Source organism: Herpailurus yagouaroundi, unplaced genomic scaffold, assembly GCF_014898765.1.
Source record: "Herpailurus yagouaroundi ecotype Mexico unplaced genomic scaffold, PumYag 29, whole genome shotgun sequence".
NCBI classification, from domain to species: domain Eukaryota; kingdom Metazoa; phylum Chordata; class Mammalia; order Carnivora; family Felidae; genus Herpailurus; species Herpailurus yagouaroundi.
Window position 1 is genome coordinate 98,922,505 of NW_024412377.1, and position 14,607 is coordinate 98,937,111.

Consider the following 14,607-nt stretch of genomic DNA (forward strand, 5'->3'; position numbering starts at 1 on the left):
CTAGTAACAGCCTGAATCGCAACCGTCTAATAACGTAGTCTGAATCCAGGTCTGATTCATTTTTAAACTACAATCATATCTAGCACATTTATTTCATTTAATAAATGTTTGTTAAATGGGTGTTACTTTAATACTTAAATTAATCCACATTTCTACTCCTGCTCCAAACTGTTAAAAATTAAATATAATTTTGTTTACTCAAATTTTGATAAAACATTATTTTCTCAAGCAGTGGAATAAACAAATCTAAATTGTTTTCATTACCATCACTACCTAAACTATTAAATTTCTACCAAATGAAAAAGCCCCTAAGTTTTCTGCCATAATGAAGATTCATAAAATCAATATCTATGAAGCTACACATTTGAAAAGCCAAAGAGCTTACCTTACTAACACCAACTTCAGGGATTCGGAGAGTATGCTCCATATCTTTTTCTCTGCAAAGTAAGATGTCTTTAACAATTTTTGAACCATATATACATTAAGCACTTATAGTTAACCAAGAAACAATTTAATATTTATTTAGAGAGAGAGAGAGAGAGAGAGAAAAAGAGAGAGAGAGAGAGAGAAAGAGAGAGAGCGAGCAGGTGCATGCATGTGAGAAGGGGAGAGGCAGAGAGAGAAGGAGACACAGAAGCCGAATCAGGCTCCAGGCTCTGAGCTGTCAGCACAGAGCCCGACACAGGGCTTGAACACACCAACTGTGAGATCATGACCTAGGCCAAAGTCACATGCTTAACCAAGTCACCCAGGCACCCCAACAATTTTTTTTCTTAAGATTTTGTCATTGTTGTTTTAAAATATAATGTTAAAATACAAGCCTTTCTATTATACTAAGTCCAGTTTCCTTAATCCTACTCTAAATTTCCTATTTGAAAGGAAGTTCCAGGATCACTTTTACTTTTTGAAACATCTACCCCAAGTTAATATTAACATCCAGTAGGACACCTGGGTGGCTCAGTCCATTAAGCATCTGACTCTTGATATCGGGTCAGTTTACCATCTGATGATTCTGAGATGGAGTCCCACGTGGGGCTCTGCATTGAGTGTGGAGCCTGCTTGGGATTCTCTCTCCCCCTCTCTCCCTGCCCCTCCACCACGCTCATGCACGCACACTCTCAAAACAAAAATTTTTAAAAATAATAATAAAACATCCAGTGGGACAACATATCCTATGTACTAGTATCAATCACCTATTCCAAATCTGTTGACTATTTGCCACTTCTATTACTCCATGTAAAAGGACCATACTATTCTCAAGAATTTAAAGTTAAGATACTATATAGAATCTGAATTAAGAATAGATTTTTCTTTCCGGTTGGCAAAAAGTGAAATTATCCTACTCATGATTGAAACCTACCTCTCTACCAAGCTGGTTACGAGTCACAAAGAAACAGAGGAGGAAGATTAAATACCAGACAAACACTGTATTTAAGTAAGTAATTTAAACCTAAAAAGTTAAGAAAATGACAAAATCTCTGTGAGAAAACATAAGTATCAACAATATTTTCTGAGTGGAAGAGGGAGGAACATGGATGTCATTAAGTGTCTGCCCGGCAAAAAGTGTTTGCACATTTCAAGGTAACAGCTTGAGTAATGTACAATCCACTGGAATAAGATAAATATACAAACATAGTAACATTAAACATTTTTACCTTCCAATTGTAGCAGGATTAACAGCTGTAATGATAAAAAGTGATCCTGTCTCCAACACTGGTGATCTAATAACAATTACTCTAATACATGGGGGCCAAATTTTTTCCTCATCTGTTAAAGAAAAAAATCGGTAAAGTATTAATCCAAATGCTATGGGAAAAAGTTAGAGATGTCTAATTTCTAGGCAGGAATAAGAAGCATCCATAAAATAAAACGTAATGATCAAAATCTTAATTCTGTTTGAAACAACCTTCTTAAATTCTGCCATATGACATACATAATAAGTAAGGCTTTAACACTTAAGATTTAAAGGGATCAACCTAGGGGCACCTGGGTGGCTCAGTCAGTTAAGAATCGGACTCTTGATTTAGGCTCAGGTCACGATCTTATGAAGGTTTGTGGGTTCAAGTCTTGCATGAGGCTCTCTGCTGTCCTCACAGAGCCTGCTACAGATCCTCTGTCCCCCCACCCCCTCTGCCCCTCCCCAGCTAGCACTCTCTCAAAACAAAAACAACAACAAATTTCTCCTAAACAAGAATTCTTATATTAACTTACAAAAACTGAGTCTTCCTTTAAAAAAAAAAAAGGGGGAGGGGGTGACTATTTTCAAGAAGAAAGTAAGTTCATATGGCCTAATATGAAATCTTGGGTTTTAAAAGTATGCCTTTATGACCTCAAGTTAAGAAATGTAAGACTTACCCTAATACTTACGTAGCTTAATTTATGGACTACATGTTTTTAAAGGCAATTTATTTTTTCCCTTCAATTTCATAAGTGGCCTCCAAAGATCTAGCCCACTCAGACAGACAACACATGTATCTTTAGGGTTAGAATATATGTAACTTGGTTTTGTTCTACTGATTAGGCCATTCGATGCAATAAAACTTTAAAGGTCCAAGTATTAGTCATGTATTCAAATCCTTCCCTCTAAAAATAACCAAGTGGTAGCCCACATAATTTTCAACACTATCATTAAAATAATCAGCTTCAAACAGTTTATTTTTTGGCAGATACATTACATGCGTTTCTAACATTTTTAACGTCTTGCTCTTTTACAATGACCAAACTGGGTTCTTTATAGAAAATTAAACAATGGTTATTTATTCACCTTCATCCTCAGTATCTTCTGCAGTTACGTTGTCCTCACTGGTAATGTCTTCATCATAACTGTCCTCTGTCTGAGAGTCTGTAATTTCACCTTCTTCTGGCTCACTATCAGTCTCCACGATTTTCTCATCTTTAAATGACATTGAATTATAAATGTTTTCATTAAGAGAAGATTCTACAGTCTTTCCACTAACTGGAACAGTGAATTTGGTGGGACTGTTTTTGTAATGAATGTCCATTTTGGCTTTCTTTTTCACATTTGCAAAATCTTCTCCCTCACTGCAGCCTATATGTTCAACACTGGATGCTTTTTGATCTTCTGAATTCAAATCCTGGAAAGAGGTAGGTAGGGAGGTAGGAACAGAGAAAAATGTCTTAAACACGACCATCTTCTAATGTTTAATGCCAAATGTTTCAATGAATTAGTGAAGATATACGTACATTATATATGAAATAACAGCTCTTACCTATAACCCCTCTTCCTCTCATGTTCCCTTTCTTGCTTAATGACATTACCATCCATTTATCATCCACATCAAAAATCGTATAGTTATCTTTGACATCCCCTTCACTATTACATGGAATCAATTACCAAGTGCTATGGACTATGTTTATACTTTATCCCAATTCTCTCTCCTTATCATTTGTCCTAGTACAGGCTCTTATCACATATTGCTTAGACCATGCGACAACCTAGACCACTGCTGTCCAACAAAAATATAATGTAAGCCGTGTATATACTTTAAATTTTCCTAGAAACCACAGTAAAAAGATAAAAGCACGTGAAATTCATTTTATTATTTTATCTACCTAGTATCTACAAAATCTTATCATTCATTATATATAAATAACATTTTATCACTATAAAATGATTAATGAACGTGAGCACACTCAAGTAGGAGAGTTGGGGAGTGGCATAAAGAGAGGGAGACACAGAATCTGAGGTAGGTTCCAGGCTCTGAGCTGTCAGCACAGAGCCCAAATTTGGGCTTGAACTCCCGAGCTGTGAGATCATGACCTGAGCCGAAGTTGGAGACTTAACTGACTGAGACACCCAAGCGCCCCTAGTATCACAAGCATTTTTAAAGTTCCCCTCTGTCTTTATATATTACCATTTTAAGACCTAAAGAACGTTTTTCAATTAAACATTCTATCATTTTCTTAACCAGGATCTTGCAGGCCATATGAACTCTTCATTTTTTTCTGTTCTTAAAAATATTGCTATATAGGGGCACTTGGGTGGCTCAGTCAGTTAAGCATCCAACTCCTGATTTCGGCTCAGGTCATGACCTCACGGTTTTGTGAATTCGAGCGCTGCGTCTGGCTCTGCATGGACAGTATGGGGCCTGCTTGGGATTCTCTCTCTCTCTCTCTCTCTCTCTCTCTCTCTCTGCTCCTCTCCTGTTCATGCTGTCTCTGTCTCTCTCAAAATAAATAAACTTAAAAAATATATACTGCTATATAACAAAGTATTTTTCTTTCTTCGGATTTTGAAAATTACTAGAAATGAGATTTTCCAGTTAAAGAATATGAACATTTTTATGGTGATTGATATAAAAGGCCCATCTACTTTCCCCAAACACACCAATTTCCACTTCTAATAAATATGTAACTACCCTGTATTTGCTAGCAACTGATTTAATGTTTGCTAACATAATAGGTAAGAAATAGCTCAACATGATTAAGAAGTTGAACTTTTATCTACACCTACATACAATCTGTGCTTTTCTATTATTGCAAATTGTGCAATTACACAATTGACTGAGGGTCTGACTGCTCTTCTTCCAAATTATGTAACACATGAATATTTTATCTGCCCTAAATCTACCTGCTTCAAACTTTAAGAAATTCCTTCTATTTGTAGTGACTGAGAATTTGTGAAAAAGTACATGTTCGCCCCCATGTGAATGCTCCTTGGTTGATAGATTCTGATATCTTGTTATCTTGATATGCTTGAAATATAGTTACTGAATTATGATTTTCAGTTTCATCAAAAACTTTGACAGAATTACATCATTATATAAATTTTTAAAATTATGAAGACATTACCTTTTCCTCATTTGTTATAGAAGAATCTGGATCCTTTCTTTTCTTCTTCAATTTTTTATCCTTACTTTGTTTTGTGCCACAAGTCTGATAAGGTTGCAAATCAACTCGAGAATGAAATTGGTATCGACCACTTTCCACATCACAGTAGTAATAAATTCCGGTGGAAGGATCATAATACAGTTGATTTTCCTTTCAAAGACAAGAAAACAGTAAGTTCTAATCAGGTAAGATGAAATAAAATTTAAAAATAAACAACATAAACCAAATACATTCAAAAATAGTAAAGGTTTCTTTTTTTTTTTAATAAATGTTTCTAGTATTTTCTGAAGATAATGAGTAAAGATGACAGAAAGGAAAATGCTTATAATTTTCCAAAATACTTTGCCATGCAATATTTGCAGTGATTTTCTTAGTATGAAAAACGAATACATTTAAATATTAAACTGAATCTCATGAAACTGGCAATATTTGACCATTTTCACATTTACAAAAACAGGAATTTCATATGGTTCAACTTAATATATTAATGAAAAATGACAGCAAAAAAACCTTTCAGAAGTCATGAAAACTAAGGCATGCATCAAAAACAGCTGACCATAAAAGCAATTCCAGACTTATTATCCTTATGATTACCCAATAATGGTTTGGTAGTATAAAACCCCCAACCATTCTCTCAATGTCATAAAACAAATATCTGCCTTTTAGTGTTCACGACTAAAGCTCTGAAGAAAAACTGAAATTAAAATTAAGCTCTGGGGTGCCTGGCTGGCTCAGTCAGTTAAACATCCAACTCTTGATTTCAGCTCAGGTAATAATCCCAGGGTTGTGGGATCTATTCTCTCTCTCTGTCCTTCTCCCCAGCTTGTGCTTGCTTGCTCTCTCTCTCTCACAAAACAAAACAAACCCCCAAACTTACAAAAATTAAGCTCATAAATACAACATAATAGTTTATATAACGAAAGTGATAAATAACTGTCTTTACTAATTCTACCGTAAGTAATTAAGTAAAAGAGCTATACAAAAATGAATTTTGGCAAATTATGGATAAAAACCACAACGATTAATTTATATAATCATCTATATTTATTAGATACTGGCCCATATTTTATAATCAAGATTTAATGGAACAATCTATGTTTTATTTACATCATAAACCTATATAGATCAGAGTTGGAAACATCTTACAATATACTGAGGTTAACCAACTAAACCTGCCTGGAAAAGAGTATTTTCTAAGAGTTGATATTACTGCAATTTATTGTGTTTAATTCACTTTGCGGGTCTCTTACAAAAATACTTAGAATTCTCACTATCTTTCCTGAAACTAAAAAACTGAATGGAAGTGATGATAATAAAACTTTTGTAACTCAAACCTATTTAATCTCGTGTCTTTCAGTCCAAAACACATTTTCAAAAATAGAAGAAAAATGAAAATTAAAATAAAAAAATAAAATGAAAACTGGCACAACAAAAAGGGCAAAACAATGATGTCCCTAATTTACTAAGACACAACCTACACAACCTAACCACTTATAGAAGAGATGTAGGAGGAAAGAGACAGAAAGGAAGGTAGACGAATGATGAAGACTAACATCATATATGTACAAACTGTGTATTCTCCTCAAAACCAAATAAATATTTAACAGCTACTCTCTTTGGTAATAAAAAACATTAATTTTTTGGGTATTAATTAGCATTGTCAATTAGCATACCTCTGTGGAAGAAAACCCTTTCTTCATAAGGGATTTACAAAGAAAACCAAGAGCAAACTGACAAGCTAACGAAATCTTTCATCTAACTATTTAGTATTATCATTATGTTCCTTCAATTAGCTAACAATAATTCCAGTGATTGGAACGGTGAACATCTGCTCCACTTTGGGGTACCACATTCTATAATTCCTGAGATCACATGCCTAAGCCACTGAGGTTGAGGTATATACATACGTAAGTGCCATCATCATTTTCATCACATCCTAAATGAAATCCCATTTCAAGTACCAGACGGCAACAGCCATAATACTGAATTATAAATCATGAACTTTGTTTTCTCATTCTGTCCTGGTCAGTGGTCCATTACACACATAACATGTCTGATTCCATACTGAATCCCTAGTTCTCACTGTTAACATTGATTTTTAAAACAAGTGAAATGCTGGGGCACCTGCGTGGCTCCATCAGTTAAGTGTCTGGCTACTGATTTCGGCTTAGGTCATGATCTCACGGTTCGTGGGATCAAGCTCCATGTCAGGCTCTGTGCTGACAATGTGGAGCCTGCTTAGGATTCTCTCTCTCTCCTTCTCTCTTTGCCCCTCCCCTGCTCATGCTCTCTCTCAGAAATAAACTTAAAAAAATAAAAATGAAAAAAATAAAAAGAGAAATGCTTAAAAGCCAAAGAAGTTTTAAACTAATAATAAACATGCTATTGAGAATTCCAGAAAAAGACTCCCTTTGGCTCAAACGGATTAAGTATTTGAAACAACTCTAAAGTATCTCACGCCAAGCCTAGCATTAACAATGTCACTTCCTTATCAATTCTATGAAAAAATATTAGTTTAGGTTTTTAAACATCGTACAACAATATAGTTAACTGTTTTTATTAATACTCTAAAATCACTTCTTGGCCTTTTGGCTAAGATCAAGTGTATTGATACCCTAACATCTCTGCAAGTTACTTGACATATAAAAGGTTATTAGAGGGGCGCCTGGGTGGCTCAGTCGGTTGGGCAGCCGACTTCGGCTCAGGTCATGATTTCACGGTCCGTGAGTTCGCGCCCCGCGTTGGGCTCTGTGCTGACAGCTCAGAGCCTGGAGCCTGTTTCAGATTCTGTGTCTCCCTCTCTCTGACCCTCCCCCGTTCATGCTCTGTCTCAAAAATAAACGTTAAAAAAAAAAAAAATTAAAAAAAAAAAAGGTTATTAGACCTTTTGGAAATATTAATCTATAATAACCACAATTAACTTATTTAGTTAAGAACATAGAAATGTAGCATCATAAGCTATTCTACAACTCTTTACTCATGTTAAATAGCTTTGAATCAAATAGTTTTGAATTTCAACGCAGCCTCTTGCTTTTCTTAATTCAGTTTAAGGTTGAATACTTAGTATTGAGCAGCAAGGACACAACCATACAACACTGAACGGTCGGAGATACTTACAGAATCATAATAGAAGCCGGTGCTGTGATCAAAATACAGTCCGGTGTTCTCATCATAGCTAAATCCAGTCTGAGACACTGCAGCTTCTGCTGCAGCTCTCAAACTTTCAGCTAAAGAAGAACCTTCTAAGGATGTATCTTCTGTTGCTAATACGGACGCTGGCTCCTAGATAAGATACATTCATGTCAAGTAAGACCAATACTTCCTTGTGTCAATTTAGAAGTTGGCAGAATTAGAAAAAAATAGACTGAAAGCAATTTTAAATAATAAGACTTCAATTTCTGCAATAGAAAGAAATGGCTATCAATTACAGTGTGGTCCAGTGTAAAAAATAGTTACTAGTGTTTTAGTTAATTCAATTTTGACCCAGTTTTAAAGATATTAGAAGTGAGTGAGTGACCATTACTCAAAAATATTGCCTGATACTATAGGGTAATAATCTACAAAATATAGACTCTGATATATTCTTTAAGAATATCTTCGGATCCTGGTATCCTGATTGAAAGTGAAGAAACAAATTTCTATGACACTCAGGCAATAGTGGGAAGATATTTGACATTAAATAAGAATTAAAATAATTTTAGTATGGGGGTGCCTGGCTGGCTTAGTTGGTGGAACATGTGACTCTTGATCTCGGGGTTGTGAGTTTAAGCCCCACATTGGGTGGCAAGATCACTTAAAAAATAAAATCTTAAAAAAAATTTTTAGTGTGAACAAGATATTGTGGCCATTGCCCAAAATTTTTTGGTTGGGTCAAAATATAGTGATAAATTTTCTTTTAGCTTATGTATATCATAAATTTTTAGAACACAATAGAGTAGAAAAACAATTATATATATTAAGAAGTTCCAATTTTTGTTTCCCAAAAACTGTTAGTATTCACTGCATAACTATGCACAGAATGTTTACAACTCTGATATATGTCATAAGGGACCAAAGAAGTCTATTTTTCTATATAATAACAACAGAGAAAGATATGTTTGGGGCATCAACAGTTTTTTTTTTCTTTTCTAAGTTTTATTTACTTAAGTAGTCTCTACACCGAACATGAGACTCAAACTCACAGCCAACTGAGACAGCCAGATGCCCCATCAATAGTTTCACGCTAAACGTTACCTGTGAATTTGAGGCAAAATGGTCTTCCGTACATTTAACATGTTCTGTTATATCAGTACCAGCGTAAGCATCATTTTCTACTTGTGACTGGTCTTCAGAATTAAAAGTAGAAGCTTCGATATCCTGATCTTGGTGAACTGAGAGTTCAGTCACTTTATTTGGAAGACTAACATCCTTATAGTATGTCTGATAATAATAATCTGTAGCAAAAACAAATTAGGTGATATCATATTAGAAAAACATATATAAAAGAAGTTAATTCCAAACCACTGGCACTGAACACAAAACAGCACACAAGGCAAACATAATGTATTTTTATAACTGTATACAATTTAACAGATTAAAATGGATAGTGCAAATAAATCTGCAGAAGTAGGTATCTTTGATTGTAACATCACCTTCAGTACCCCTGCTGTCAAACTAAAAAGGTAAAAAAGTAGTAGATTTGGATTTTTCCATTGCAAGAGTAAAAAAAGAAAAAAGGTATATAGGTCGTGTTCTGTCAAAAGAAATGAGCTTCTCATCACGTACCACCTTAATATAGTTGCCTATCAAATGATCATGGGATAAAGATCAAGCTGATTTTTTTTGGTCAAGTTTCTCTCATGATGCTGACTTAAAAAATATATATATATATATATGTGTGTGTGTGTGTGATCATGTTATATATGTTATATACCATATATATATAATATGTGTGATCATATTATATATGATATATATATAATATGTGTGATCATTTTATATATGATATATATATATCATGCATATATGTAATGTTAATTCTACTGCTGTGTTTAACAATTTAGTCAAATCACATACTGAATTTAAAAAAAGCAAAACTTAATGCAAAGATCATTTCTTGTGATCCGTATTTATTAAAACTCAGGTGCTCAGTTATTTTGCCTCACAATGTCATTGATGAGGTCATAGCTGTGAGCTCATCACTCTCACAAGAGCCTACAAGAATGGCACTGAACACAACACTAAGTGGAATGCATCAACAAGAAAACACATGTGCCTGGTCACAAGGAAGGCCAGATATGAGTAGATGGTTCACAGCATGGCAAACATTACTCAGTTAATGTGCCACTGAAAACATATTAGCAATACTACATATTTACAGGAATGACATTTCTATTTTCCCACCAGAGCAGCATATAGATTACCTGAAAACACCAAATCATATGGAGAGAAGTCAATGTAACAGTTCTCATGTTTATTTCGATATTTGTCTATTTTAAGTTTAAAGAAAACTCTGCCTTAGCAGGATGTGAATGTAACAGCATTAAGATAACTTCATTATAAGCTGAGTACCTGAGATTGACCAAGGAGGGTGATTCTCCGTTTGTACTTCTACATCAGACTTTTTATTATCCTCGTTTCTCTCACAATGGAGTATTTTACTGAGCTCTTCTACCTAAAAGAAAACAAGACTTAAGGAAAATAAATCGTATAGCAACCTAATAATATACACACCATGCTCCTGAAATTATAATAGTTGTATTTCTTGGTAAAAGTTTTAGAGAAGTACCAAAGCTGCTAGTCCCCTTTTCATGAAAATAAAAAATGCTATAACTGACTTTCTTTCACCTTTCACATTTGCATAGGGAAATATTTTCTTGTTTTTTTAGGTTTTAAAATTTTTTTTTATTTAAGTAATCTCTACACCCAATATGGGGCTTGAACTCACAACTCCGAGACCAAGAGTCACAAGTTCTTCCGACTGAGCCAGCCAGGCAGTCCAGAGATGTTTTTATTCTTATACTCTCTTGCCAAATCTCAAAATATTTCCTCCAAAAATCAGATGAATTAAATTAACAGGACTTTTCAAAAAGGATCCCAAATGTTTTTATACTAAAATTTTAATCAGTTCTCCCTAAAGAATTAATTTAAAAAAACATTAATTCGGGGCGCCTGGGTGGCGCATTCGGTTAAGCGTCCGACTTCAGCCAGGTCACGATCTCGCGGTCGTTCGAGCCCCGCGTCGGGCTCTGGGCAGATGGCTCAGAGCCTGGAGCCTGTTTCCGATTCTGTGTCTCCCTCTCTCTCTGCCCCTCCCCCGTTCATGCTCTGTCTCTCTCTGTCCCAAAAAATAAATAAACGTTGAAAAGAAAAAAACAAAAACATTAATTCTTACTCATCAGGTGAAGCTATCTAGTATCATTCAGTGTCCTCCACCTGGAATTAACTATTCACCTAAATATATTAATACTCATATGCTTCAATGCACTTTTTTTCTTTAAACAGCAGACATGTTCTTTAAACAGTCTGTTTTTTTTTTTTAATTTTTTTTTAACGTTTATTTATTTTTTGAGACAGAGAGAGAGACAGAGCACGAACGGGGGAGGGGCAGAGAGAGAGGGACACACAGAATCGGAAGCAGGCTCCGGGCTCCAGGCCATCAGCCCAGAGCCCGACGCGGGGCTCGAACTCACGGACCGCAAGATCGTGACCTGGCTGAAGTCGGACGCTTAACCGACTGAGCCACCCAGGCGCCCCCAGTCTGTTCTTTAAACAGTCTCATGACTAAGTAACTGCAGCAAAAGGGAATGGAGGTGTGCCTCAGAGGGCTATCTATCCTCCCTGTGCCTCACTGAACGCCAAGGTCAGAGCAGCAGTATGGAAACACCCATAAGCAGATGAGAAGCAGTCCCATAAATACATCTCATCTGGGAAAGATCTCAGTGTGAGACAATGTCTATTACAGGCATAAAACTAAAAAACAAAAAGAAAAAATGAAAAAGTTAAATATTTAATGACACATAAAGCTTAAAAGGCGAAAGGTGGTAATCTGATTACACACAGATTATCTAGCCACCTCATTAGTTATCAGATCCTATTAGTACCACCCAGTGGAACTAGAGTGAACCAAACAAGGCACCAAGACCACAAAATTTAAGGAGGCACTCATTCTCAGCTTCACAGAAGTAGAGGGTCTGTACCAGACAATGAGTACTCCTTAAATTTTTTGCCCTGGGTTACTGATTGCCTTGCCCCAGTCCTGGCTCTGGCTATTACCACTATTACTAGATAATTTACTTAGTATTTGCTACATCCTTGGCACTGAACTTAGTACTCTGGATAACCTCTCATTAATTCTTCCAAAAACCTTAAAAAATCGTGATCCTAATCACCATTTTGCATGAGAAATCTGAACAAAGTAATTTGCACAAAGTTCTTTTGACTCCCAAACCTGTATTATGTTTATCAGTTCACCCTCAATTCTCAAGCCACTCCAAATAAAATACTAGTGATTTGGGATGACCGTTAACATTGAAACCATACCCACCACCAGGGGAGGCTCACTAGGAGGGTAAAGAGGAGTTACTATCAACAGTAGACTCAAGGTTTTTTATGCCTTCCAATTTTCATGTTAAGACCACCATATCAAATTAATACTAGTAACAAAATGCTGGCTCTTCGAAGACTAAAAAATGTTCTTTTAGATCTCTGTAACAAGCAGTGATTTAACAATTTATAATTATAAAAGGGTTTTTTTTAAAGGCTGTCATATTTTGCTCCCCTTCCCTCATATTTTAACCATTTGAGTAATCTCCTAGCACAGTCCTTATGCATTCATGTTAAGTGTTCAAGAACTAGTTACTGAGCAAACAAATATATTTTCTATAACGTCCTATCAACAACCTATACAACGGACACACAAGTCACTGCATCTCGGCAGTTATTTTCACAGATCATTTGATAACAAAGCATAACAAAGTCTGCTGCCATTTCATGTAGAGCCTTTATGTGCAGTTTTGGGAAATGTACCAGTATATCACAAAGAACTAGACAATTCAACTGACGTTAATAATTAAAGGGAAATAATTTGTTGGGAGAGTGTAACTGCCCAACAAACCAAGCTGAGGAAAAAAAATATGCTCGTTTTTAAAAATGAGAAAAAAATAAGTGTGACTGCTTAAATATTTATGCTTACTCCATTTTACGGAAATGAAGTCAGCTGGTTAAAGTCTCTAACAAAGACAGTATGGGCCTCCCTACTTTCACCAGAAAACTCAAGATGGTAAATGCCCAGAATAACAACCTGGCAAATATATAGCGTTCAACAGTGTGTAAAACTCTAAAACCATTTGCTCACGCTTAATTTGCTTGTGTGGTACCAACATTCTCATTTTATGGCCGAGGCTCAACATCAGTTCACACCAAGTGAGTGATAAATGGGATCCTACTTCAAGGCCAGAGCTTTAACAAACTCAAAAACGATCTAGAAAAAATAGTATAAATGTTCCTAACGCCAAGGGAACGTTACAAATGAGAACAAAAACTAAGGTAATGAAGTTCACTTCCCACCATCAGCTCACGCACTTGTCTAAATCGAGGAACCCAAACTCTTAGGCTAGTTCCAAAAGTATTTGGATTTGTAACAGCACTGAACTTTTATTTCAGGTAACTCTATAAAGCAGTTCTGGGCCCCTGCCAGGCAGCCCTTCCAAGGCTATCAAAGGCTCCGGAGGCATCGCCTTGGGTGCAATGGGGCACGAGGCTGGAAGCGGACCGCGCACCTGGGTGCGGAGCTCCTGGTTGTTGCTCTCTGCGCTCTGGTACAGCCGCTCCGTGTGATGCAGCAGCTTCTCGATCTCCCGCACCTGCCGCTTGCAGCTCCGCAACTCGCATTCCAACTTCTCCACCTTCCGCCTCAGCTGGGCCAGTTCAGGCTCGGGGGAGGGTGGTGACGACGGCGACAGCGAAGGCGACGGAGCCTCGGAGGCCATGGAGTCTTGCGCAAGGCGGCCCGCGGGCGTGGAGGGACTGCGCTCACGCTGAGGTGGTCGCCGGCGGGACCAAAAGCCATGAGAGCCCGCGGGCAACCGAAGTTGGCCTCAGACCGGCCGGGCCCGATCGGCCCCTGGCCATGACACCTTAAAGCTCCTTGCCAGTAGCCTAGAAAGACTGCGGGCAGTAAGCAAGGGGACAGAGGATGAGCCCGGCCAATCCGCCAGACTTTGAAACGGGGAAACTTTATTGGCAGCTACCTTCCCCACAACCGAAAAAGCTGAAAAAAACGTTGGCGAAATGGTCGGCCAGAAGAGCAGTGGCCAGAAACTCGGAAGCTTCCTGGGCCGAGCCGGAAACGCTGGTGGTGGGCGGGGCCAAGGCCTAAAAGGAAACTACGGGAACCGGGAAGGGCCTTACGACACATGCGCATTCTCTCTACCTTACCACCGAACCTCTCTGTGCGCCTGAAGAGAATCAGTATGAAACTGTGTGCGAGGCCCTGGAAGCTAGGTTGAAGGTCGCTTCCTCTGGTTGCGTTTTTTGCACTTGCCTGAGTCAGGGAGCAAGAATTCGTGTCTCCTCAAAGGTCCTTATAGCTGCTCTAAGAATCAAATTCACATGAGACATACTAACAAGAGAAAAATCAAATTTAATAGCCGTAGGTATGGGGAAATGCACATAGAAGAGGAAATTTCAAAGATAAGCAAAATGAGGTTTTTATGTCATTCTGAACTAAAAAGAAGGTAGAGGTCTGGGACTTAAGAGGAAAGGAATGCACTTCCA

General features: G+C 37.1%; 1 protein-coding gene across 1 annotated transcript in view; it reads right to left on the minus strand.

Annotated features, from left to right (window-relative positions):
- AGGF1 (angiogenic factor with G-patch and FHA domains 1) overlaps positions 1 to 14,185 on the minus strand; it is a 29,107-nt gene extending 14,922 nt beyond the window's left edge. Inside the window, exons 1-8 of the mRNA XM_040450296.1 lie at positions 13,611 to 14,185; positions 10,402 to 10,504; positions 9,085 to 9,284; positions 7,969 to 8,133; positions 4,813 to 5,001; positions 2,765 to 3,095; positions 1,656 to 1,767; positions 386 to 437 (exon numbers count right to left, since the gene is read on the minus strand). Of these exons, the coding sequence (XP_040306230.1) occupies positions 386 to 437; positions 1,656 to 1,767; positions 2,765 to 3,095; positions 4,813 to 5,001; positions 7,969 to 8,133; positions 9,085 to 9,284; positions 10,402 to 10,504; positions 13,611 to 13,820 (1,362 nt within the window). The 5' untranslated portion in view covers positions 13,821 to 14,185. The remainder of the gene's footprint in view (positions 1 to 385; positions 438 to 1,655; positions 1,768 to 2,764; positions 3,096 to 4,812; positions 5,002 to 7,968; positions 8,134 to 9,084; positions 9,285 to 10,401; positions 10,505 to 13,610) is intronic.
- Positions 14,186 to 14,607: the final 422 nt, after the last annotated feature.